Source organism: Leptopilina boulardi, unplaced genomic scaffold, assembly GCF_019393585.1.
Source record: "Leptopilina boulardi isolate dan_hultmark-lab unplaced genomic scaffold, ZJU_Lbou_2.1 LbouV2_216, whole genome shotgun sequence".
NCBI classification, from domain to species: Eukaryota; Metazoa; Arthropoda; class Insecta; order Hymenoptera; family Figitidae; genus Leptopilina; species Leptopilina boulardi.
Window position 1 is genome coordinate 3,898,937 of NW_026137770.1, and position 27,910 is coordinate 3,926,846.

Here is a 27,910-nt window from a genome sequence, read left to right on the forward strand (position 1 = left end):
TCATAAAAATTGACTGCCATATTAGTTACACATTTACCTATAGTACAACATATTGTCATTTAGTTTATTTTCCGGTACAAATGTCGGTCTTTTTTCAGACAATCGTAAAATACCCGTGATTTCTTGAACATCTTCAATTTGACTTGATTGTCTATTTGAAGAATTTTTATATTTCTCTGGTACCCATCCACGGTTTATCAAAATAGTTAAACTGAAATGTTTTAAGTTAATTTATTAAATTAATAAAAAAAAAAAAAACTGGAATATTATAAATGACTAAATCTTTTCATCACTTCGAAATTGAATACAAATTACAGGCATTGCATACAAAAATTTCTTAGAAATAATTTTAAAATCGAAAAGAAATACAGATTGGTATGAAATTCTACTGGATGTCATTCTAAAAGATATAATTTTTGTTGTAATTTAGTCGAGACTGGTAAGAAGTTGTGAATATACTATTTATTTAAAATTAAATTATTTTTCTCATCAGAAACGATTTATCTATCTTACATAAAACTTACTCTCTATTTTCTAATTTGAAAGGAGTTATTACGTGGTATCCTCTGAGAGCAGAATTTGGCATTACAGATTTCTGTCTCTGACTTAGATTCATGTTGTCAGTATTAAGACTTCTAGGTCCAATTATCAATTCTTTATTGTGAAGGTATGTTCCTTTTACTTTAATTGGAACGTATTCCATATTTTTTAAATCACTTAAACTGAAAATAATATTTACAAATTTATATTTGCTTTAAAATACTTTTGTGAATTTTGTACAATATGAAAATTTGAAAGATTTATACTTATTAGGTAAATTTATAGGTTCTAAATTAAATTTGTTGTGTATTTCGTCCAATAAGTTTAATTTCCATTTACGCCTTTTAATTTGCCATGTACCAAGGCAAAAAGTAAAAACAGGTATAATCTAAAAAAAAATTCAATTATATGGTCAAAATATCTTATAAGCGAATCAGTTAAAATTTTCAAAATGTCAATTATTTTCAATATAAAATCATTTTTAACTGCAGTATAAAATCATTGATTAAAACCAACTTTAAAATATTAGCTAATAGGTCTAAAAAAAAAACTCAACAAAATGTGAGTGTAGTTCTGATATCAAAAAATGTAAGTAAATAGAGTCAGTTGGGGTAAATGGGGACAAAATACCTATTTTTCACAAATTACGTAAGTTTCTCTAAAAGGTAATATTTGCAGGTTTATTTTTTTTTTAATTGGTATTTACATTTCCAGGATTAATTTTATGCAGCAGGAAAAAATTTAAATAAGCTTTAAAAGCATGAAACTGACTGTTCCCATTTACCCTAAGATTTAGAAAATTTCCTAAAATTTGGGGTAAATGGGGACAGCATAGTTTCTAAGAAAGGTTTAAGAAAAAAGTTTCCTTAAGTATATTCTGTATTAACCCCTTGGCTGTCGACAAGATTTCCACTTTTTGGGCCAAAAGTGTGTTGAAAAAAATTTTAACAGGTTTTCATGAAACTTGGTATACTAAGGTTTTTAGGGTTGTTGATTACGAATCTAACATTAGTTTTTTCAAAATTCAAAATGGCGGATTCAAATTCTTAAAAATGTTCGAATTCGATTATTGCCATATTGGATCCGCCGAGTAACCAGTTACAGGAATATTTAAGATTTTTTAAATCACTTTTTATAAGTTGCGCTATTCGTCAAGTGCACTCTTGTACAATAAATTTTAGTTTTGCGCATATATGCGTCAGCGACAGGCAACGGATTAAGAGATGAAAAAACTTGAAAAAAATTTGTAATATGGCGGATAAACTTAAAAATTTTCTTATAAATTGAATAAATTTGTTTGTCTATTATTTATTTTTTTTGTATTTCAGTATTTTGTCTCGCATTTGAAAAAAACGGACTTAAAAATCATACAAAAATTTTTTCTTATTCCTTATCAGGGTTTCCAGCAAGAAATACAAAAAAAATTTCCTGACTTTTTCCTAACCTTTTTCCAACTTTTCTTTAATAAATAATGAATATTAAACAAATGAAAAATATGAAATATTAAAGTATTTTTAAGAGAATAAAAAACATTTTATTTATTAGCATTATAAACTTTTTCTTGTACCGAAAAATTTTAAAAATTCATAAAAATGTTCATTTTTTACGAAGCTGAAGTAGGGCAACGTTTATGATAAATGATTTTTAAAGAAAAAATTTTTTAAAATGAAAAATTCTATAATTTTTTGCCTAAAAAAATATTTTTTGTAGTTTTCATTAATCAACAAATTATAAAAAAATATTTTTTAGGCAAAAAATTATAGAATTTTTTATTTTAAAAAATTATTTCTTTAAAAATCGTTTATCATAAACGTTGCGTACTTCAGCTTTGTCATTTTTGGTAAATTTTTAAAAAGTTCCCTTGACTTTTAATTAAATTCCCTGACCGCTGGACACCCTGCTTATGATTTCCATAACAGAAATTCACTTGAATTTTCGATTTTCGTCAATTTGGTTAATAATAAAAAGCAGTCCCCATTTACCTCGAGTTTTCAAATTCTTGGGGTAAATGAGCTGATAATTGTCAAGATAAAAGCTTGGCAATACTCGGAACCTCTTATAGGTGATCTGAGGTTAAAATATTGACGTTAAACTTAATTTTAAAACTGTAAATTAAGCTCCAACACCTCTTGTCCCCATTTACCCCAACTGACCCTACATATATGTGAAAAATGAAATTTAAAAATTTTTAGTATTACAATGCTTTCTTCATGAGGAAGCAATAAAAATTTGTGAAAATAAAAATTATTTTTGAATACTACATTCCAAAACAAAAAGATCCTATATTTGTTTTTAAATTGGCCAATTGTTTCTCAAGAAATTTTTTTTATTTAGTCATGTGACCTGTTATTTTACATATAAATATTCTCCGTATAGGTTTTCTCGCAAAATACTTGATAGATTGAATTAAAATTTTGTAGAGAACTCAAAAATAGTATAAGGATTCGTTGTTATGTTTCAAAATTTATTAATATTTTTAAAAAAAATTTATTTTTAAACAATTTTAATTTTTTGTGCTAAATATACACTATCATCGGAAATTGTCGGTACGGCTAACGTGCGAGGAGTAGAAATTTGGTGCTGACTTTAAAGCAAGATATTTTAAGTTAGAAAAAAGAAAGAGACTTCTAACTTAGATGGTTGGAAAGCTGATAAAATTCTGCATCTCAATGCATATCAAGAAATTTTTTTCTTGTTTTTGGTATTTATTACACCGAAAAGATTTCAAGAAAAAAATATGCAATTTTCTACTTTCGTACTAATGTTTTTTGACTCCTGGCATAATCTAGAATAATGTATGGAAAAATTTGACAATTTTACAACATAATCTTTAGGGTCTTAGCATTAATTTGCATTTTTGAAACTTAAAAAATGTTTTGTGGTTCCTGAAATATGTTAAAAAAGGTCCGAGCATGTTTTCCTACAACTCAGCCGTCAATCATTTTTTAACATATTTCAGGAAATACAAAACATTTTTTACTTTTTCAAAAAGCAAGTTAAAGCTAAAAACTTAAAGATTGGGTTAAAAAGGTGCTGTGTGGACAAAAACGTAATTCAAAAGTGTGGTGGAATTTTTCAATACTTTTTAATGTAAGTCTTCTTACCAGGTTTTTTTTAACCTATTTTTTTTTAACATATTTCAGGAACCATAAAACATTTTTTAAGTTTCAAAAATGCAAATTAAAGCTGAGATCTTAAAGATTATGTTGTAAAATTGTCAAATTTTTCCATACATTATTCTAGATTATGCCAGGAGTCAAAAAACATTAGTACGAAAGTAGAAAATTGCATAATTTTTCCTTGAAATCTTTTCGGTGTAATAAATACCAAAAAAAAAAGAAAAAAAATTTCTTGATATACATTGAGAAGCAGAATTTTATCAGCTTTCTAACCATCTAAGTTAGAAGTCTCTTTCTTTTTTCTAACTTAAAATATCTTGCTTTAAAGTCAGCACCAAATTTCTACTCATCGCACGTTAGCCATACCGATAATTTCCGACGGTAGTGTACATATATAAATGTATAATGTATGTATTTATTTAGGACTTTACTTTTAAATGCAATTAAAAATATTAAATTATTGATATGTAACACCAAATTTTTAGGGTTCCGTACCCGAAGAGGGAACCTGGTAAGAAGACTTAGATTAAAAAGTATTGAAAAATTCCACCACTCCATTGTTATTTACTACATAGTAAATACTTTTGAATTACGTTTTTGTCCACACATTTGAATTCCCGAGATCAAAGACATTTCTCATAAAATTGAATTCTTTTCTGTTCCTATCAGTGACTAAAATTTTAACTGGGTTTTGTGAAAACTTTCGAATACCGAAAACTATTATCATAGTAATAATACTTTAATTCCTTTTAATGTATTCCACTTTATTATTTTTTTATTTATTTTTATTTTATTATTATTATTATTATTATTATTATATTACATCAACTATCGATTTTCAGAGAGCATAACTCTACTTTTTTTTTATTTTAAAAAATATAAACAATCTTACCAGTAAAGTATAACCTAAAAAATTATTTTTAATTTCCTCAGAAATTTTTGATTTTGGAAGTTCTTTTTTGGAATTAAAAGACATAGGTTTCCATAAAATTTTAGGATAAGCAATTACTTTAAATTTTTTACTACCTAATGAACTTAGAGATTTAAGAAAATTCATTATTTACACTATATTGTTTATTTTGTTTTATAAACACTTAAATACCATTTAAATATATAATAAAATAAGTATAATGTCTGAAATGTGATATCTGTTAAGGTCAGCGCACAATAAACTTCGTAAAAACCGTTAGGAGGCAAGAGTTAGAAAAGGACACAAATATATAATGTTCTTTTCTAACTCATGCCTCATGTTTGAGAGAGCGGAATTCTTTTTTTCGCAATGCAATTCTTCGTTGATGGTGTTATTGAGAAACTTGCACTGAACTTTATTTGTATATCTGGAATACTGTTCTGACATTGATGGTCGCGAACCGAGAGAGAGGTCTGATTCTTGTATCCCTCTCCTTCTCTGGTTAAACTGTGCAGGCGTAGTACAATACGTTCCAAAATTTTGCTGTTTAACTGTGTTTACAAAACAATAATATGTCATGTTCACGTATACTTGACGTTTTCTTAATGAGTTTAAAAAGTAAATTTTTTTATTAAAAATGGTTATAGGGTGCTGTGTAAAAAATTGTAAATCTTTTAGTGACGGAGCTGTAAGAGGGCACAAAATAGGATTTTTCGGGTATGATTGCATGTTAGTTATTTGAAATATTTGTAGATATATACAAAATATATTACGTGTGATATGATTGTGGTTCCAGTTTTCCATTTAAAAATAAAGAATTGTTGCAACTATGGATGGCTGTTGTACCAAGCAAAGGGAAAATTGGAAAATATTCCTTTATTTGCAGCAATCATTTTTGCAAATCTGATTTCGCCTCATTAAATGGTGCAAAAAAGTTTTGTTTAAAGAAAGATGCCGTACCTAGTATTTTTGAATTTCACGCGTTGTCAGATGTAAGTATAATAATGATTTTAAAACTTTTGTAACATTTAATTAAAAAGCAATATATCTATATTTGAAAATAATTCTTTCGAAATATTTTCTTCAAAAATTACGGGACGCGTGGATAATCTCTACATAGTTTGAATATATTAATGTTGTGATTTTATTTTATTATTAACTTAATATTTTACAATTTTTAACAATGAAATTACTATCGAATGAAAATTTCATATTTCAAAAATTCTATCAAATGACAATTCGCATAAATTAAAATTCGGACAATTTAAAATTTGGTAAATGAAAATTCTCCTATTTGGCTAAGTATAAATTTTTTGTTTAATAAGAATTTTACTAAATAAAAATTTTAATTATTTATAAATTATTTACTGCACACAGATAACTGAGGGAACATCGTCTGAAGATATGCAAAATCAAAAGACTACTGTTAAGGTATATATAATTATTTATTGTTTTACTTTGACGTGTAAAATTATATAACTTGTTTAGATAATTATTTATAATTATTGTAGGACATGTCTGTACAAACGTCAACAACATTTACTTCTACAAACGAAAAGAGATATAAAATGGAACAAAAAATAAAAAATGCACAACTACGTCTTCGACGCAGAGAAATGAAGCTCTCCAGTGTTACCGAACTAGTGAAATTATTGAAAGGAAAAAAAAATTGTTCAGATGCATTAGAAGAAGTGCTATTACATAGATTTACTGATTTTAAACTAGATTTGTTTAAAAACGAGTTGTATAACGAAAAAGTATCTAAAACGAAAAAACGCTATTCAGAAAAGATGAAAGAGTTTGCTTCAACGTTATATTTATATTCTCCAAAAGCGTACCACTTTGTAAGAAGCAGGCTCAATTTACCACATGAATCCACGATACGTTCCTGGATTAGTTAAACATCATGCGAAGCTGGATTCTTGGAATGCGTTTTTAACATTTTAAAAACTGAGTTTATAAAATCCGGTTCTAGGCAAAACGTCGACTTGATAATTGATTCTATGTCAATTAGATCACAGTTAGCAGTTGATGAAAAGGAAAATTGTTATAGAGACTGTGTCGATTACGGTAGAGAAGATTTAGGTGTGCAATACAATAAGACTGATTTAGCTGAAGAAGTTCTAGCTTTTCAAATTGTATCTTACAATTCAAAATTTAAAATTCCTATTTCTCATTTTTTTGTAAAAAGGTATTACTGCTAGTAACCAAAGTAAATTAATACTGGCTGAAATAGATAAGCTGTATGATGTTGGTATAATTGTACGATCAATTACTTGCGACGCGGAACTGCTACAAACTTCAGTACTTTTGAAAACTTGAATTGTGATTTTTCTCTCAATATGAAAACATATTTCGATCACCCACGAATAAATTCAAAAATTTATGCTATACTGGATCCCTGTCATATGATTAAGTTCTGTCGTAATATATTTGCAGAAGCAGATATATTCTCTCCCTCTGGCAAAATATCATTTCAGTATATTGTAAATTTAAACGAACTCAAAAATTTCAATATTTCCTAGAGGAAATAAGGTTACATTGCGTCAAAAACTATATAAAACAATTTTGTTTTACCACGTGTAATTCGTTAAAATTGGACATTATAACTTTCTTTTATTATTCAGTTGAATAAATTTCAAATTTCCTCCTTTCATAAAAATGAAAATGTCTTATTATTATTTTTATATACATATATTATTATCTATGTCTGTTTTTATCATCGGGACCCTCTTCCAATATTTAAAATAAAAATTTTTAAATTATAAAACAATATGGGGCATTCTTTGGGAAATTTTCATTGAAAATTTTTTTTTGTCCGAAACATTTTTTTTCGAAATCTATATGAAAAATAAGGAAATACGTATTTTTTTATTTTTTTATTTGATGAAAATGAAGGAAGTTATGATTTTTTGAAATTTAACGTCAACGAAGAAAGTGTGTTTTTGGAACATTTTTTAATCTACTGTACTAAGAAATTAAAAATTATGCTATATATGAAATTTGTTCATTTTTGCTCAAATTTTTTAAATATGTGCTCAAAAATAACGTACCTATAACAGAAGCAACAAAAAAGTTGAAATTAAACTTATAAAGTGAGTTTTCTCCAAAGAGGCACTTTCGATTTTTAATTTTTTTTTGCATTACAATCTCTGATGACTGAAGAATTTTTTCCCCTATCTGCGAAAGTGGTACTTTTAGTTTTTAAATTACTATTTATAATTTTTTTAGTACGGCTCACAGAATTTAAGCATTTTTTCTACAAATATAACCTTTTTCCATTAACATTCATTTGTTTTTTTTAATTTTCATAAAAACATACTAAAAATCGTTGCTTAAGGGCGCACTCACACCTTTTGGCTGCCTGCCTGCCTGCAGGAGTTGTCATGGCAACGTGTAGAAGTAACAGAGAGAGAAAATTCAAATTTGAATTTAGTATCTCTGTTATTCCTTATTGTTACACCTTCTTGCAGGCAGGCAGCCAAAAGGTGTGAGTGCGCCTTTAAGCTTAAAAATTGTAAATAGTAAATTAAAAACTAAAAGTACCACTTTCGCAGATAGGGGAAAAAATTCTTCAGTCATCAGAGATTGTAATGCAAAAAAAAATTAAAAATCGAAAGTGCCTCGTTAGAGAAAACTCACTTTATAAGTTTAATTTCAACTCTTTTGTTGTTTCTGTTATAGGTACGTTATTTTTGAGCACATATTTAAAAAATTTGAGCAAAAATGAACAAATTTCATATATAGCATAATTTTTAATTTCTTAGTACAGTAGATTAAAAAATGTTCCAAAAACACACTTTCTTCGTTGACGTTAAATTTCAAAAAATCATAACTTCCTTCATTTTCATCAAATAAAAAAATAAAAAAATACGTATTTCCTTATTTTTCATATAGATTTCGAAAAAAATGTTACGGAAAAATAAAATTTTCAATGAAAATTTCCCATAGAATGCCCCATATCGTCATCTGATATTAATTTTATGACGTTTCTGTCATTGTTTATCTATGTGTATATTTATAAGTATACGTATATATATTATGTATTTCAAGACTGGAGTACCTTGTTAAATATTTTCTAATGGACCTGTACCGACAAAGAGGGGAATACAAGAATCAGCCCTCTCTCTCGTTTCCCAACTTTCAATGGCAGACAGCATTCCAGATATATAGAGTTCAGTGGAAACTTGTTTAAACAAGGAGGGGGTCCTTTATGTTTATTTCATAAACATTATGCTTCCTCATTGTGTGAAGCAAAAAATTCGCTTCCTCGTGAAGGAAGCAATGAATTTGTCCAATTCAATTGATTGATTTAAAAAATTTCGAGTTAAAAATGTTTTAAATTAATTAAATTTTTTGAAAAATAAAGAAAATTTTAATTAATTTTGAGTGTAACATAAACTTTATATATACGAATCGATTCGTTTTAATGCAAGGAATACAATTATTTTATTCATCAACTTGAATTTAAAAAAAACACAAAATTTTTTAGCTAAAATATGAATTTTCGATTTTTCAATTTTTATTAATTCTCAAATTTTAAATCAAATCTATACTTTATATATACCAACCAATTCGTTTCAATGCAGGGAATAAAATTATTTCATATATAAACATGAATTTAAATAAACACATCATTTTTTAGCTAAAATGAGAATTTTTGATTTTTTAACTTTCTTTAATTCTTTAAATTTCAATCAAATCTATACTTTATATATATCAATCGATTCATCTTGACATAAAGAAGACGATTATATTATATATTACCTTAAATTTTTCGATTTAAAAATTTTTTCAATTAAAAAAAAATTTTTGGAAAAAAGACGATAAAATTTTTTTTTTGGGGTATTTTTAAAAATCCTCTCGTCATTTTTGAGAGATTAATGTGTTAAATAAGCCTACCAAATTTTATCCAAATCCATTAAAACCTGTTAAAGATATCGTGTTCACAAAAACGATCCACACACACATACACACACACACACACATACACACACATACATACATCCGGACAATTGATCAGGATCTCATATAACATGTTTCTATATAGAGGAAAATTTGTTTTCACCATTTTTAAAAAGTTTATAAACGAAAGGACTACATAGCTTCCTCCACGAGGAAGCAAAACATTGAAGATATAATACAAGAAGAAATTAAATTTATATGTTTTAAAATTTTATTCTAACCTAGGTGTGAATGCTCCTTTATGGCACAACCCTGCGAACGTTTCTAAAACTGTGCTTTGACCCTAATTGACTTGCATTATAACTGTGATAAGGCCTTATCCTGTCAATTGCCGGAAACATTTTTTTAGAATGTCAACAATAACAAATCTGATGTTTGTGGTTTTTTAAGATAATATTCAATGTCATATTTCTAATAATAGAAATTAATAAATTGAATATTTAGAAATAAATTTAACAATATGACTCTTTCATTTCGTGTGGCAACACATTGGTGTCACGATTTTCCAAAACTTGCTAAGGAGTCTGGATTTTATTTTACAACAAATAGTAGTAAACATCAAGTGGACTGGAATAAAATAGGTATGTTTTTATATATAGAGTGTTAATTTATAAATAAAATTTTCAATATTTGTAAGATAAAAAAAAAATTATTTAGCCTGTTCGTTAATTTATATGAATCTAAAATAATTATTAGTTTGTGAAATCTAACCTAAATTTTTCTCAATTCAAAAAAAATTACGAAATTCTACTATACGATAAAACATAGAAATATCTCACTATTTTTAAGAAAACTGTAAAAAGTAAATCTGTAAATTTATTAAATTTGTCTATTGCATTCAAAAAAGTTAGTAGCATTAATTACTTTTTAACTACTTCAAAAATTCTTCAATTAAATGTAAAAATTGTATTAATTACTATAAGAATGTAGTTAAATGAACCAAGAATCCATTTGGTAGAATGAGATTTTGTAGTTGTTTCAGTTTTTGTAGTTGATTTAACTAAATTTTGAATTAAAAAAGAGGGGTATAATGAAATTATTTTTATTGATTTTATTAAAAAGAGTTAAATTAATGACACACAGAGTTAAAATAAGTACAAAAACAAAAGTTCCGCTTTGAACTAATTTCAATTGAGAAAAAGAAAAAATTAATTGAACATTTTTAAACATTTTAAAAAATAACTTTGTAGAAAATGAATTTTTAAGGGAAAAAAAATTTAATTTTATATGAGGTTTCGCCCTCATGTTTTTATTCCTAAAAATTATTTGTACAATTGATATATAAGTGAAATTTTTGGTTTTTATAAATTAAACTTCATTTTCTTAAAGTACTTTGACTTTAAGAATAACATTCTCATCACGGCACTCGCGTTTCACGCTCGAAAATTAGAAAGATGCAATAGCAAAAGTAAAGAGTACATTAAAAAATTTTTAATTTTTTTAGAGTGGATGAGTGTACAGTTTTAACAGAATAATATTTTTTAAAACTTCAGTTATACCAATGGACATACAGACAAACAGACAGACTATTTCGTAAAACATATTTTTATCCTTGCTGATCGTTTAAGCGAGCTACCGCAAAATTAGTTCCAAATGTTGAAATTTAGAATTTAATTTTTTATAAAATGCAACTTAACACAAAAGATTGTTATAAATATTAGTATATACATGCTTTTAAATGTATAAATATAAACACTTAAACATATTTGTGTACATAGTGCTTTATACTTATGTACATTGATATATTATATTATAAATATTTACGAAAATTGACTATATTTTATGAAAATAATTGTTTTGTAAGTTTATATCTTTCCTTATTGTATTATATTATTCTTTTATTATACATCTGTCAATTAATTTCGAATTTCAAAATGCATTATTTATTCAAAAGTAAGTACTCTTACAAGATTTATTAGATTATGGATATTGATATTTTAACATTTTTATGTGTGTACATCCAAAAATAGGGATTCTACTAATTTCGTTCAACAAAATTCCCGGTTTTTTTCTCATTTTTACCGATTTATTTTTTCTTGTCAAATTTAAATTTGATAATTTGTAAATTTTTGCAACAGTCATGAAAATCGATATTTTTATAAAATTAGAATTTTTGTTTTTACTTTAAAATTTACCTAATCCGATGGAGATTTCATTCTAATAAATTAACAACTTTCCAGTCGAAAATCTTATGCTATATGAAGTTGAGTAAAAAGCCTAATTGAAGCGTTAGGATAGTCGACAAATAAGTTAAATATCAGTAGAAATCTATCAAGAAGCATATTAAGTCCGATTTTTCGCTTTTCTAAAGGCTTCCACTATATTTTGTCATTCGAGTAATTCGAGGTTTTGTTTTCCGTGTGGCTTCTCTGAAGGCTTTCCGGACGCTCTAAGTAAGTTTTGGATTTTCAACTGAAATTCTTTGAAAAATATTCTTAAAGATGGCTATTTTTTCGCCCTTTTGGTATCATACTACCAACTTTTTTTTAAATTCGTTAGCTTGCTCCAAATTGTGATTAGAAAAACTTCTGAATTGACAGATGTACAATAAAAGAATAACATAATACAATAAAGAAAGATATAAACTTACAAAACAATTATTTTCATAAAATATAGTCAATTTTCGTAAATATTTATAATATAATATATCAATGTACATAAGTATAAAGCACTATGTACACAAATATGTTTAAGTGTTTATATTTATACATTTAAAAGCATGTATATACTAATATTTATAACAATCTTTTGTGTTAAGTTGCATTTTATAAAAAATTAAACTCTAAATTTCAACATTTGGAACTAATTTTGTGGTAGCTCGCTTAAACGATCAGCAAGGATTTCAATTCAAATGGATTTGTAATGTCCAATCTTACCTTAAAACATCCCCGTTTGCCGATTTGCTCGTCATTTTTGGTCGAAACTTTCAGGCTTCCTGAACACCGTGAAGAGCAGGGTTGCCACGGACCTGGAAAACCTGAAATTTTCATGGAATTTTTTTTCAGTCCTGGAAAACCTGGAATTGTCAGAAAATTTTATAAAATCTCGTTCTAAAAATTTAATTTCCAATATATGTGAATCGAAAAATCTTAAGTTTTCAAGTCGTCATTACAACTTTTCGATTTTAAATTTAAGAGTTGAAATCAATATGGCGTTTCTAAATCTTAGTTTCTATTGGTCAAATATTTTCTTTTGCGTAACACGGTGTAGCTGTCTTTATAAAATTACGTAAAAGAAATATTTTGAATCGAGCATGAATATGAAATTATTAGGGTCAGTTGGGGTAAATAGAAACAGATTTGCTAAGTTTCACCAATAATATAAATTTTTTCTTTTAAATCGCAATACTTTCGGTTTTTTTGTTTATTGAGTTATTATTTAACTTCCGTGAAACAATTTTATGGGGTTGTAGTAAATATGGGTATCATTAATTCGCAATAATCAACTGTTTCTATTTACCCCTAAATTTTTCAACTTTGCTAAAATTTAGGTGTAAATATGAAACAGTCATTATTTCTTAGAAAATTTAAGAAAAAATTAATTTGAAGTATGCAAATGTTAAAAAATACAAAGAATTACGTAAAAAATGGTGTTAGTTATAAAATAATTCTAACTAATAAATAATAATGCATTACATAAGTTTTAAAATAAACCATGTTAAATAGTATGTACTGATGAGAATATAGATGAATACTATTTTCAATGCATTTTTATAATGCTAAAAATAGTGTTGTAGTTGATAGAAACAGTTTTCTCTCTCTCTAATACTGTTGAAATTTCTGTTTCTATTTACCCCGAATTTCCAGTTTTTAGGGGTAAATAGAAACAGTCTCCTATTTTTAATTGAATTTTGTAAAATGAAAAAATTAAAGTTGATTTTTGTTGTAGTATTAATAAGAGATAATAATTATAATTAATAATATGAATTTTTAGTTTATTTTTTTCCAAATGCGAGTCAAAAAAGTGAAAGGGTGTCTTCTTTAATTTTCAATTTTTTATGCAATAAAAAAAATAAAAACTCTAAGGTTCAAGGTTTATGTTGGGGTTTCAGCAAGCTACAAACTCTTAAGACTCGTTATACAAGCCTGTACCCCTTGTACTTCTCCTTATTATACTCAATATAGTCAGTCTTTGCTCACCATTCGAGCTGCTACACTAAAAGTTGCCGGCACATAAATTATATAATAAAGTTCTCTTATCTTTTATATTTCTCCTTTTATTTCTAATATCCTCATCAGGTTACATATGAATGTGTGTTCCTAGGATATTCAGAAGAAAGCAAAGGGTATCGAGTTTGGTTAACGGAACTAAAAAAGGTATACATCACTAGAGATGCAGTTTTCCTCAATGATTTTCTACCGAAGTCACCTTTGGAAAAAGAAATTAGAAATGAAGATTCTGCGAAGGATCATCAGGATGACCCGAAACAGGAAAATAAAAATTTAGAATGGAAGGACATTGAAGAATCACAAACACAATCAAAAGTGTTACCAGATACTAATATAAATGATCATTTTGTTGATCATGAAGATGAAGAAGATGAAGATTTTCTTGGATTTGAACCTGAAAATAATGAAAAACGTCAAAGATTACCTGGACGACCTCGACTTGTCAAAACTGGAATAAGGGGAAGACCTAAGAAGATTTACAACTTCAGTAAGTTCGCTATAAGTGATGATCATTTTCCATGTGCGAATATAGCCGAAGTGTCCTTAAAAGAAGCCCTCACAGGGGACGAAACAGAAGAATGGAAAAGTGCAATTAAAAGTGAATTCGATGCACTCATAAAAAATAAAACTTGGATCTTAACAGATCGACCTGCAAATCGAAACATCATTGGTTCCAGACTTGTTTTAAGAAACAAGTATAATGCTAATGGAGAATTAGAAAAACGGAAAGCTCGAGTAGTTGCAAAAGGATACTCACAACGTCCTGGTCTCGATTTCAATGAGACCTTTGCACCAGTAGTACGTCTTAGTTCAGTCAGATTGTTGATGGCTTTAGCTGTTGAGAATAATATGATCATTCATCAAGTCGATATAACTACTGCTTTCCTAAATGGTAACCTTGAAGAAGAAGTTTTTATGGAGATTCCTGAATTATTTCAAGAATTGTTACCTGAGATTGCAATGAAAGAAAATTTACAAAAAAGGAAAATTTGGAAGAAAACTCAGCATCATATATGTTAAAACAATTCGAAGAAGAAAATAAAGTATGTTTAATGAAAAAATCTTTATACGGCTTGAAGCAGGCTGGATATCAATGGCATAAACGATTGACTGCAGAATTGAAAGCTTTCGGATTAAAACCATTCAATTCCGATATTTGTGTATATGTCAGTAATAATCAAGGACGATCATTAATTGTTGCAGTACATGTTGATGATCTTATCATCATTTCCAACGATCTAGAATGGATTAATCATTTTAAACAAAATTTAAAGTCATGTTTTGAAATGGTTGTCCTTGGAAGAATCCAACATTGTCTTGGCATGGCATTTAATCAACAAAATGATTTATTAACAATTTCACAAAGCGGATATATCGAAGCAATTCTCAAGAAGTTCAAGATGGAGGATTCAAAACCTATTTCTACGCCTATGGATCCAAACACAAAATTTTCAGAAGAAGATGATCTACCAGAAGATTCTGACCATTACCTTTTTAGAGAATTGATAGGAAGTTTAATGTACCTAGCTGTTGGTACACGACCCGACATCATTTTTTCAGTTAATTATCTTAGTCAATTTAATAATTCTTATGATAAACGACATTGGATTGGAGCAAAAAGGATTCTACGCTATTTACGTGGATCAACTAATTTGGGGCTTACTTATAAAAAAGGCTCAAATAAATTGGAAGGCTTTGTTGACTCGGATTGGGCCAGTTGTAATCAAGATAGAAGATCCTACACTGGCTATGTATTTACTCTTGGCAATGGAGCTGTAACTTGGTAGACAAAGAAGCAGCAAACTGTGGCACTTTCCACAACTGAAGCCGAGTACATGGGACTCACTGAATCAACAAAAGAGGCAATTTATCTAACCAGATTTCTTAAAGAAATTGGTTTTTGGAATCAGAAAATTGTCGACCTTTATAACGACAATCAAGGAGCTCAAAGACTAGCAAAAAATCCTATTCATCACTCAAGAACCAAACATATAGATATTAGACACCATTTCATCAGAGATGCGATTCAACGAGGAATGATCAACATAAAATATATGGAATCAGCTGAGTTGATGGCAGATGTTTTGACGAAAGCATTACCCGGATATAAATATCAAAATTGTTTAGTGAAGTTTGGACTAAGATTGTTGTAAATTGTTGTGTTGTTTACGCTTGAGGGGCAGTGTTGGGGTTTCAGCAAGCTACAAACTCTTAAGACTCGTTATACGAGCCTGTACTCCTTGTACTTCTCCTTAATATACTCAATATAGTCAGTCTTTGCTCACCATTCGAGCTGCTACACTAAAAGTTGCCGGCACATAAATTATATAATAAAGTTCTCTTATCTCTTATATTTCTCCTTTTATTTATAATATCCTCATCAGTTTAAGGCCGTATTTATTTTTAAAATTTGTTATTTAACTGAAATAACTACTGTTTCGATTTACCCCTTGTTTCTATTTACCACAACTGACCCTAATAAATTATTTTATTAATAATTTAATTAAAGGATTTTGTATTTTTTGTCATAATTGGCTAAAAATTCATATTTGGGTCTGGAATTTTTTAAAAAATGGTCTGGAAAACCTTTAAAAATCATGGAATTTTAAAATCAGTGTTCCGTGACAACCCTGGAGAGAATTAAATTAGTCCGCCCGCGACGGGTGAAATAGAAACGGTCTTTTTTTCGACAATTTTGACATCACATCACATCCGAGTTAAAATTGTCTTAATATTAAATTATGAAATTGTATTAAATATAAACTCAATCCCCTCTTTTAAACACTATTGCCATAATAGCATAACAAAAAATATTTCCTTGCGTGTCTTTAATAACCACTTGCCAAATGTATTGCATAGAGTTTACTGTGTAGAAACCACCCCGAAATTTAAATACATTTTACGTTGCGTTAATAATGTTATTATGAATTTTATTTAAAATACATACTCATTGACATTAAAAATTATAATTATTTGGTTCTCAATTAAAATATAAATATAAACAACATATATTATTTAAAAAAAAGAAATTTCTACATGGAAAAAAAACGCAGAAATGAGTATTAATGTTTACAAAATTAAGCAATATTGATGAAAATATTGCATAAGGAGACCTAAATATTAAGGTCTATTTTTAATTTCCAAGATATAATTGGTTTGTATTGATGATTTGAGTAATTTGCTGGCGCTGCGGAGCAAGCCGCGCCAATAAGGTATTGAAGTGAAAATTTAAAAAAAAAATTTTCGAAAAAAACAAAAAACACCATTTTTATAGGATGTTTTATGCACATAATAAGTTTTCTTTTTTAAAAAAAGAAAAAAATTCTACCGCCATCTTCATATAAAAAAACGACAATAAAAAATTATTGTTGATACTATTGTTGATATTATTATTGTTGATACATATTTTTTCAAAATCTAAAACAAAATTTCATAACAAGTTATAAAAAGTTAATTGATTTGAAATTTGAAAAACTATGAAAAATATTTTTTTTAATTTTGACACTGTAGAATAATTTTATGTACATCAAAAAAATTGCCAGACAAAAAATTGGTACCCCTAAACAACGTATTTTATGATGCGTTTTGAAATTTTACCGGTGCTTTCTCTTAAGTAGAATTAACTAACTGATATTTTCTTCTAGGTTCCATTGATGTTGATCGAGTAATCAAAGAAAGAGATTTTTTAACAGTAGACGAAACAATAAACAGTATTATTGACTATTCTTTTGAACGCGAGTTCAATCATAAAAGTTATGATCCTAATTTCATTAAGTTATTCCGCCTAGCTCAACTTGCAGTAGAATATTTATTGTATTGTAAACAATATTTAGATAAAAGTGTTTTAATATTAAAAGAAGAATTGAGGAAAAAAATACAAGAAAATTGTACATTACAAAGAAACGTGACAATTGCTGAAGAACAAGAAAGAATTCTAAAAGATAAATTGAAGGAAAATAATAATAAAATAGAAGAAACCAAGACTAATTATTTGCACAATGAAATATATAAAGTAAAAATGAACATATTTTACCTCTTTCTGTATAATATTATTATCTATGTAGTTGTAAATGATAATTTACTTTTTAATTAATTAATTAATTTCCTTTTTATTTCTAGTGTCCACATTGTACAAAAACATTTATATCGGCAATGTTCGTTCGAGCTCACATATCTCGACGTCATCAAACTTTATCTGACTCATTCTTTACGCCTTTATCTGTTCATGAGGAGTATAGAATTGAGACTGAAAAATTGCACAATGAAATTAAGACTTTAAAAGAAAAACTAAATCAAACGGAAAAACTTATTCGGAGTAATTCAAATAAAATTTCACATGATATTTCTATAAATGATAGTTTAGGAAATGGTGAAAAATATACAATTGAAAATTGTCAAAATTTGAAAACGCAAGAGCATGACAAAAGACACGAAAATGAATTAAAAAATTTAAAGTCATCTTTATTTGGTGAATTTGAGGTTTATACAATTTAAAATTTATGGTTTTTAAAAATAATTCAATCACACGTCAATTTGAGATGTCTTACCGCACAATAATTTAGCCAGCTCCTAGCACAAATAGCATGGTAACGTAGAACAATTTTTAGCGGTGGCGGTACTATATTTAACTCAAAATTCTCTTTGTATGTGTACCCTACAAAATTTCTTTTAAACCCAGTTTTTGTTTTCAGTAATTTTCTTTAATCTTCAAATTGTCGAAATTTAAATTTCGATTTCTGGTATTTAAAGATACCAAATTTTGCATGCCTGCGATATTTAAATATAATTGTTGAGGCCTTTAATGGCTCAATGTTTTGGGTAATCGAACTCGCATTAGAAAAAACGTTTTAAGCATAAAATCTGAAAATTATTACATTTTTATAAATTTATATCTTATTCTTACGAAATTATTCAATGTTGTCTTAGTGGATTTGTCAATCTAAATTTTGTTATGAAATTTTTTGTTTAAATAAAATGTTTCTCCTGATAAGGATTCGATTTTAACAAAAACATGTAGAAAAAACTTTTTTATATTTACTATTTTTCATCATTGTTTTGTATAATGCAGGTTACATCTGATTTAGAAACTTCCAAAAACAAACTTGAAAAGAATGACAATGATTGTAAGGAAAAATTGAAACATCTCGAGAATAATCTTCGGGCTGATATAGAAGATTTATGTACTCAGCTAAAATTGAAGCAAAAAATAAAGGAATCAATTATATCTGAAAATGATTCAAAAACAAATGCCCCAGAGAATAAGTCTTTTAATGAAAAGTCTGTTTTCGTTGTGAAAAAAAATATTCACTTAAAAGATGTTGCTGTAACTACTGACTTACAAGTTCATTCTGATTCTGAAAATCTAACTGTTGTTAAATTATCTAAAACGGATTGTTTAAAAAATAGTAATCAACAATTTCGAGATGATAAATTCGATTTTCAATTTAGAGATCCGGAAAGTTCATCTAATTCTGAATTAAATGAATTTAATACATTAAAAAAGAAAGATTTATCAAGAAAAGTTGATAGAATTAAAGTTGCACCAAGGCGTGCAATTATTCCAGTTCATTCTTCCAATTCCTCGACAAAACCTGTTTTCGATGAAAAACATGAAACTAAAAATTCTTTTTCTAAAGAAACTGATGTAATTGATTTAAATAAGAATAAAAAATTATTATTACGACAAAAAAATCTGAGTAATACAAATTTAAAAACATTACATTCACAAAATAGACAGTCATTTAAAAGTTCGGATGTTTGTACAAATGAAAATTTAGGAACTATAAAAAGATGTTACGAAAATGTTCGCAAAGATGAAGAAATTGAATATTCTAGTGAATCTGAATCAAGTTCTGACACAGAATCAAGTTCTGATACAGAATCAAGTAGTAAATTACCAATGTCAAATCGTTCGCAAATTTTAAATTCTGATTTTAATATTAATAACGCTAAAGAAAGTGAAATTGAATCTTTAATGTTTAAAAAATCTTACCCGGATGAAATAAATAAATGTAATTTAAATTTAAATGAACTAAAAAGTAAATTGCATAGCAATTTAAATAATGAGTTACGCAAATTGGGTATCGATCCTGAATGGAATGGAATTCCAAGTGCTACATATAAAGAGAAGTTTGAGATTTTGAAGCATCAGCAAAAATTAAAATCAAAGGTATTAATATTGGCAATTTTTTAAATTTTCTACTGCATGGTGTTTTTTTGTTGATATATATATATATTGTGAAACTGATGATAAACATTTTATATTTTAGAAATTTGTAGCTTACAGTCAAATTCAAGAAAATCTTTTAGAGAATATTTTGCAAAATATATATGGAAAGAAGAAACAAACTGAAAGAAGTGAATTAGTAAAGAAGTCTCTCTTAAACAAAGTTATAACTAATGTTAAATCAAAAGCAAAGAGAGCGCTTAATATACAGAAGCCTCATAGTTTCGAAAAAATACGTCGTGGTAAATTTTCTTTAAGTTTTCGAATATAATACAATATGTGACGCTCTACGGTGAAAGGGACCTTAGCTGCTCTTAACTTAAGGTCTTTTTCACCGTGGAGCGTCACATATGATGCTCCACGGTTCTGTTAAATACAATCCTTTCACCGCAGAGCATCACAATATTTTAAGTAGAAATAATTTAAAAATTATTTAATTCTCCTTTCTATTTAAGGTACTCAAATGGCATTGTCACAATCTAAAGATTTACCGAAGAAAAATCCATTAAAACAATTAGATTCCCTACCACAAAAGCTAAATGAATGTGCTATTCAAGAACAGAAAAAATCAGAATTTAAACAAGTTGAATCACAAGATAAGCATCTAAAATCAAAATTTTTACATCCTACTAGAAAATTATCTACTAGTGATTCAGTAATGAAAGAAATTAAAGATATAACACGTGGCTTTCAAAAACTCGGAAATTCATGTGAAAACATTCATGACTCCCCAAGAAGAGGAAATAAAAAATCTGAGAATTCCAATTCTTGTTTTGACTTAACAAGTACTAATGTCTCTTCTTCGATGCGAAATAGAAGAAGTGGTGACCTTATGCCGGATTCTTTTGCAGTTACAGCTAATATACATAATACGAATAATGTATCAAAATCACCAAAGAATAATAGAAGTGTTTTGAAGACAGCGAGTTCTGTTGGATGTTTAATTAAAAAGAAAGTATTATTTGACTTAAGAAAATGTCCGGAGAAAAATTTAATTCAAAATGAAACAATGAACACAAATGTAGAAGACATCGAGGAAACAAATTCTAGTAGTTCAAGGTAGTAGATTTTTAAATTTTAGATAGTTTTTAATTTATAACTTCATTTTGTTTAATATAAATTTTGAAATTAATTATAAATATTTATTTTTTTCAGTATAATAAGTGAAAATGATTCAACATTCCAACAGGAGAAGTCGTTACGTATGGAGAATATTATGTTAAAGAGACCCCAAAACGATGAAATTAAAGAAATATCGAAGAACATGAAAGAGCAGGTAATGTAGTAAGTTTTTCCAAATATTCTACTGAAGAATATTGTTTACTGTTAAGAAAATTTATGACACAAAAAAAAGTTATACGCTTTTTGAAAGACAAGAGAACAATTTCTTATATCACTGTTATAAATTTGGATGAAAGAAACAAAGAATACCGAAAAGTGTATTTTAAAAATACCAAAGCTTTCAAATATTCTGTATCTTGGATCATATAGTACAAGAAATTTGTTTTGCTGTCTCTTTCACTCATTAAACGATGTTGATTAGTGAAAGAGATAGACGATCCTCGTTCTACCTGTCCTGATCTGCGCACTCTACAAGTCACAAAATCATGCAAATACTTCTTCGGACACCACACTGATTTCCACGTGATTCCACGCAAAATACAATTGAATCCAAACGGACTTCTGCGTTGATTTCCTCGGACGCATGAATATGCACCACATGTCAATTAACCAAACAGTCATTTAACCGAATTGTCTATTAACAGAATTGTCTATTAACAGAATTGTCATTTGACCGAATCGTCACTTAACCGAATTGTCATTGAACCGAAAAGTCACTTAATAGAATTTTCAGTTGACAGAATTGACATTTAACAGAATTGTCATTCGACCGAACGATTTATAAGGCGATTATTAAATGCCAAAGAATTTCAGAGATCGTTCGATACTCTTAACCGAAACGTCATTTTACCGACACGTTATTTAACAGAATTGTCAATTAACAGAATTTTCTTTTGACCGAAATGTCATTTAACTGACACCATTTTAGAATGTGAGTTCACTTTCTATTGAGTATATAGTTTTGTCGGTAAAGTAAACCTAGAGGACACTATAATATAAGAAAGTGTACAGATCTCCCTCTAGGTTTATTTTACCCACAAAACTATATACTCAATAGAAAGTGAACTCACAATTCTAAAATGGTGTCAGTTAAATGACATTTCGGTTAAAAGACAATTCTATTAATTGAGAATTCTATTCTCTGGCAACTCAGTTATTTGTTTTTTTCGGTTAAGTGATGATTCGGTCAAATGACAATTCTGTTATTTGACAATTCTGTCAAAAGATAATTTGGTTAATTGCATTTCGGTTAATTGACGTGTGGTGCATATTCATGCATCCCGATTTCCTGAGTAAGAAACCCCTCGTAAAAAACATTTAAAACAATCTCTCAAAAACAGTGAAAATAAATGGAGAGACTACATTTGGGGATCGTTTTCTTTCTCTGTTATTAACCGGAACATTTGAAAAAAAGTGGAAGAAATGTGAAAACACTATTAATACATTATATATATATAAAAGTACATATATAACAAATTGAAAACAATATTGTTTAAATTAAAATTATTTTATTTCTGGCAATACCAGGAGTAATTCTGTCGCCATCAATAAGGCCCAGATCGTCTTATCATAATAAGACAACGATCGCCTTCACTTTAAATATACGGACCTTGTACCGTATTATTTAAAGTTATCGAAAATGATATTGTATTTACCTTGCTGACACTGGTGAGAACCCGTCTGGATCGCCATCATTTTCCCCAAAACCCAATTGACAAAATATCTAACTGTCAAGAACTTATTTCTCCGAATACTTATGTAACCAAAAATCCACTGATCAGAATACTTAATTCACAAAAACTCCACTAGTCAGAATGTTTAAATTTCTGAATCTCCATTTGCTAAAATGTTTAACCTAGTACAATGCGCACGAATTTTTAAAATTAAAAAATAGTGCCTCTAAATGTTCTATTACTAGGTATTACTAGGTAGGAGGTGGTGAATTGAAGCGACATCTATTCTACCTTACCGATTCAATACAGACGAGAAACTGTATTCGAAAAAATGTATCTGGCGAGTGTCAATTATGCTCTCTTATTGTTAGTGTTCGGGGAATTAAAAGTTTTGACAAATGCAAATTTGGGAATTTCAATATTCGGATAACTAGAGATTAGGTAAGTTTATTATTTGGACAAAGGGATATTCGGGAAGTACAATATATTGACAAATACAAGTTTGGGAAGATAAATATTATGACAACTGAAATTTTGGGAAGTTAGATATTATGACAAATGGAAATTCGGAATGTTAAGTATTTTAACAAATTGCGATTCGGGAAGTTAAATATTCTGACAAAATTTTTAGTTATCTGGATCTACTGTCTAGAACCAGATCTGGGCCAAGCCAGACCTTTCAGACAAGCGATTCTTGACGCTTTCCAACTTGCGCCAGGCTTGACTCTCGACGTTCCAGAAGATTTTTTTACACGGAATGCGATAGTCTTTCCTGGACTGTTCATCCTGTACACCCTCGATTTTTTGAGTCTTGTTAATAAGTTCGTTTTTCATTGTCTTCAGCACACGAACGCTGATTCCAGTCTGTGGAATTAGAATTACGAAAGGCTAGACTAACGCGTGCATTTTAATGCCCTGCTCCTGACGATTTTATTTCATCAAATTATGTTGTAAACTATTATCTGCGTAAGTTTCAAGTGAGAGGAAATCACTAAAAAAATAATTTTTTTTCATGTTCAGATGACTAGTTGACGTATAACTTACCACTTTACAACCAACTAACGCTTTTATTTGTTTGCATTATGATGTGAACTATCATCTGAAAAAGTATCAGTCGAGAGGAAATGACCGACCTAAATTTGTCGCTGGCTGCCGGACTATACCGCGCCGGGGAATCTTCCGAAAGTTCTATCTCTTAGAATATTATTCTAATCGATTTAGAATTTTGGGACAATATTGGGGACTTATTGAACTATTTTTTAAGCCAAAAAATTAATTTTTTCAAAAGTTGAAACCCACTTAAACTCTGAATTTCAATAACAATTAAACAAATAATTTAGCTATTATTAAATTCAGATAATTTCTGTTACAGGTAAATGTCGTTCGAATGATGCCAGCTATTTCAGTAGAAACCCTTTCCACGGTCAAGTCCTCTTTAAAATCAATAGTTAAAAATGATAGTATTCCTCAAAACGTTTTTAAAACTGATAACTTAATTTTAAAAAGTTGCGAAACCCATACTGAAGATAAAAATTTACAAATTGCTTCACGTAATTTAGGAAATAATCATTTCAATTCTAGTAGATTAGATAGTCAAATGTTCAACACCGAAGACGATAATTTAGATTTAGATATAAGTGAGATTTTAGAAATAGAATAAGTAATTTGAGATATGTTTTTTATGGGTATGATACTTTTTTCATTGTGTTTCAGTTTATATGCTATTAAACAAACATTCCGTTGTTCCTATAGAATTTATTTACAGAAATGGGACATGTTAATACTTCCTGAAATCTTCTTTGTTTTTATAAAGACAAACCAGATGAGTTATAATTACTGCCATTGATTGATTATTATACAAATCAAATGTTTATATAGTGAGAAATACAAATAAAATTATATGTTTGAATAAGGTTTAAGTGTTTTATGTGCAGTAGCTTGTATTTTTAAAAGTATACAAATTTTTGTTAAAATTAGAATTATTCAATTATTACTAATAAAAAAATCTGCTATTTTATCATTTTCTCTATAAATAAGAAAAAGTCAGTCTAGCGTGTCCATGAAAGCGTTTTGCGATTATATTAATTACAAACTACGGACATACGTCAAAGTCTCGATCGTTATAATGGTCTCTACCTGGTGATAGCTCCTGATTTCATTTCTGATCCGCCAATCTCTTCCCATCATTACTCTTCCTCTTCTCATCTCCCTTTACTGCGCCGCGCCTATATCTTTTTTTCTTCAGAGTTTTTAGTGTAGTAAACGAGATGACGTGATGACGAAAACATCATCAAAGCCCTGCTCTCGCGCAACTCAGCAGAGAGAACCTTTTCAGATATTTTGAATACTTTAAAGGTCTCTCTATCCTTTCCTTTAATCCTTTGAGTCATGGAGAAATCAGGTTATCCCTGCATGAGAGAATTCTGAGTATTTTCTCGAAAGCCATTTTCTTCTTAACTACAGCAGAGATTAGTTCGCTTCAGCTAATAGGATTGGGATTGGTGTTGTTCTCATGCAACCTTAAGGGGGGAACACCAGTTGTAACTTTCGAAAAATCGATTTTTTTTTTGGTGCATTTTCTTAAAGTATACATATTTAGAAATGTGTCTGTAAATTTCAAAGTTGATCCGGTGAAAAATAAATGAGATATACAGAACACTGCAGCGGCGCGTCCCGTGGCTTCATACAAGGTGGCCAGCCATACCTGACCCTAACGACAGATGGCCTTTTCCTATGATTTAGAAACGGCAACCACTGCGGAAGAGTTATTATATTGTCCAGGAATCGATGACTCTTTGTAACTTAGAAACAAAATTTCTTCTGAACAAAAAAAAGTAAGTTGAAACTTTTAATGCGTTTTTCTCAAAATGACATTTTCCAAGTCGGTGACCACGATTACTCGAATACCATTAAACCGATTTATTTAAAATTTAGTGTGCTTCATTTACACATATAAGTCTAGTTCGTGATCGAAGGATTTTTTTTTTTAATCAAAACTTTTTTTTATATAGCTGAAAATCGACCGTATTTTTTTAACGAAAATCATACTTTTGACTTTGACAGGTCGCCATTTTGTCAAATTTTTTTTTTTTTTTAAATCCTTCGATCACGAACTAGATAATCTTATAATAAATGTAAATCAATTTCATTTTTGTATTTCAGACGAAGTATACTTGCAGAATGCTGGTCACCGCAATTCGCCTTTTTTCTTAAGACGCCACTTCAATGGCTCATATCTCCAAAAGTTTTTGTTAAAAAAATTTTTTTTTTCTTTTAAATTACAGCTTTTTACATGTACTTTTAACTAATAAATAGTATTCTTTAAAAAGATTCATTGTTCTTTTGGAAAATATTCTTGAAAAAACCATTATTTTTTGAGTTACAACTGGTGTTCCCCCCTTAAGATCACAGGGCCTGGTGCTGAACTTTATCCATTCTTCTAAAAAAAGAATCACTAATACTCTTGCGTATAGTATTACGCGTATATTATTGTCACCGTAAATTAATATCAAAGTGTCTAGGTTTTGGAATTACTTATTGTAACGTTGTATTTGGTTACTTAAATATAAACACATTTTCCCGTGTTTTGCCGAAATATAATTTAAAATAATTACGCGAGAAATAATTATAATTATTAAATGAGCCAAGTCCAAACTCCAAACTTACATTTTTATATTATGTTTATTTTGTTATAAATTGAGCAATGTAATTTCTATAATTTCCTAAAAATAAGAATGAGATGCACAGATTAGGGTAACTTAGGATAGAATAATTAGTATAAACAAAATTTGAAAGGAAATTTAAAGGTAAACACTGAGTTACACTCTGATTAATGTTTGATATAATTGTAATTTGAGTGAAAAGAAGTGGCCTGAATATTACGAAGACATACTCGCTATATATTTATGTAGCACAAGAAGAAGAGAAAAAATTATCGACCACAATTAGTTACTGACTTTTAGAGTATAATTTTCAGACACTCGGACCTGCAGCACTCTGGCTCACTGATGCTTTTCCTTATTTATTTATTTATTGAAATAAACGGGACAAGCCCTTTCGTACAAAGTACTCTTAAAAACTAAAGAATGATCTAAAACTAAGAATAAATTTAAGAAAACAAGTTGATAAATTTAGGCGCATTATTGGTTAAAGTTCAGGATGAGCCTACGAAGTGCTAAGGTGAATCTTGATAAACTGTTATCAAAAAAGTTGACATTACGGGAGATACTGTTCGCCTCTCTACTGAGTCTGTTAATTAATGATAATTATTACCATAATTTGTTCTGTGAAAAGAAACAGAGAATAATGCGAGTAATGTCTAGTAATTACACTAGGAACTGAAAAGTTTATCAATGACAGTAATGTAGGGCAATCAATAATTTCGTTTATCAATCTGTATAAAAAGATCATGTCAATGTAAAGAAATCTGGATGTCAACAATGGGATATTCATAATAGATCGCAGTTCATTGTAATTATGGGTATGTCTGTCAAAAGGTAAATTTAATTGTCGTGCTTATGTTAATATATTATATATTTTTGAACTTAGTTTTCAACTACAGTCCTGGTTGTAGTAACCAATTTTCTATGTCAAGGTAACACAATTTTTTCTGGTTCGAATAACATATATGTAGTCAAAGGCAAATTTCACCACAAAAATCTGGTTGTATGAACTAGGAATTTATCTCGATTGAGTAGAAGCGCTTCCGCCTCAATTCCCGCGTATCATATAAGACTGGAAATTCTAGAGATGAACGGTCACAAGAGATAATTCCTAGAAAAATTGATAGAAGCGCACGTCTTTTGTAATTGACTGTATGTGATCCAATGTCTTTGTTGTAGAATGACTATTTTTAACTTTGCAATACAGAAAAAACCTAATCTCATTTTTGTTGCAAATCAAAATGAGCCAATGCTAAACGACATAGACAGTAGCGCCACCAACCTGGTTCATTTTTGTTGCACATCAAAATGAGCCGCCTACACGACTTATTCTGAGTTCAGTTTTTTTTTCTGTGAATGTACCATATTTTTTAACAGCGTCATTCTTGTTTATTGTTTCCAAGAACGTTCACTAAAGAGTAAATTGTATACCTCCATTGATCTTAAGAATAAATGAATGTTAAGACTTTTAAGTTTACTTCTGTCATCAATGATTTTATTTCATCAATTTCATTATCACCAAAC

General features: G+C 28.5%; 2 protein-coding genes across 9 annotated transcripts in view; one reads left to right on the top strand and one right to left on the bottom strand.

Moving 5' to 3' along the window:
* LOC127279393 (extracellular sulfatase SULF-1 homolog) overlaps window positions 1-27,910 on the bottom strand; it is a 49,702-nt gene that overhangs the window by 419 nt on the left and 21,373 nt on the right. For all 5 annotated transcript variants that reach the window (XM_051301715.1, XM_051301716.1, XM_051301717.1 and 2 more), the window contains 4 exons: window positions 12,411-12,511; window positions 807-928; window positions 525-722; window positions 38-211 (listed from right to left, as the gene is read on the bottom strand). In XM_051301715.1, coding sequence (XP_051157672.1) covers window positions 38-211; window positions 525-722; window positions 807-928; window positions 12,411-12,511 — 595 coding nt within the window. The remainder of the gene's footprint in view (window positions 1-37; window positions 212-524; window positions 723-806; window positions 929-12,410; window positions 12,512-27,910) is intronic.
* Window positions 842-27,858, top strand: LOC127279396 (cilium assembly protein DZIP1L). 4 transcript variants are annotated; one of them, XR_007842631.1, is made up of 9 exons: window positions 9,766-10,115; window positions 17,348-17,715; window positions 17,823-18,182; window positions 18,772-19,872; window positions 19,973-20,171; window positions 20,385-20,988; window positions 21,085-21,205; window positions 24,097-25,558; window positions 25,887-27,858. XR_007842631.1 is itself a non-coding variant. In XM_051301722.1 (8 exons), exons 1-8 carry the CDS (start codon window positions 9,995-9,997, stop codon window positions 24,382-24,384), a joined length of 3,162 nt encoding a protein of 1,053 aa, XP_051157679.1. In that variant the 5' UTR covers window positions 9,766-9,994; the 3' UTR covers window positions 24,385-27,858. The 4 variants fall into 4 exon arrangements, 3 of the variants coding, with proteins under 3 accessions (XP_051157681.1, XP_051157679.1, XP_051157680.1); XM_051301722.1 differs by having other exon boundaries at window positions 24,097-27,858; XM_051301723.1 differs by lacking the exon at window positions 25,887-27,858 and having other exon boundaries at window positions 21,085-21,213; window positions 24,097-24,236.

Coding starts and splice junctions, on each gene's coding strand:
- LOC127279396 (XM_051301722.1), top strand. CDS start 9,995: ATGACTCTTTCATTTCGTGTGGCAACACATTGGTGTCACGATTTTCCA. Junction 17,716..17,822: donor TGCACAATGAAATATATAAA/GTAAAAATGAAC, acceptor TTTTATTTCTAG/TGTCCACATTGTACAAAAAC. Junction 21,206..24,096: donor CGAAGAACATGAAAGAGCAG/GTAATGTAGTAA, acceptor TTTCTGTTACAG/GTAAATGTCGTTCGAATGAT.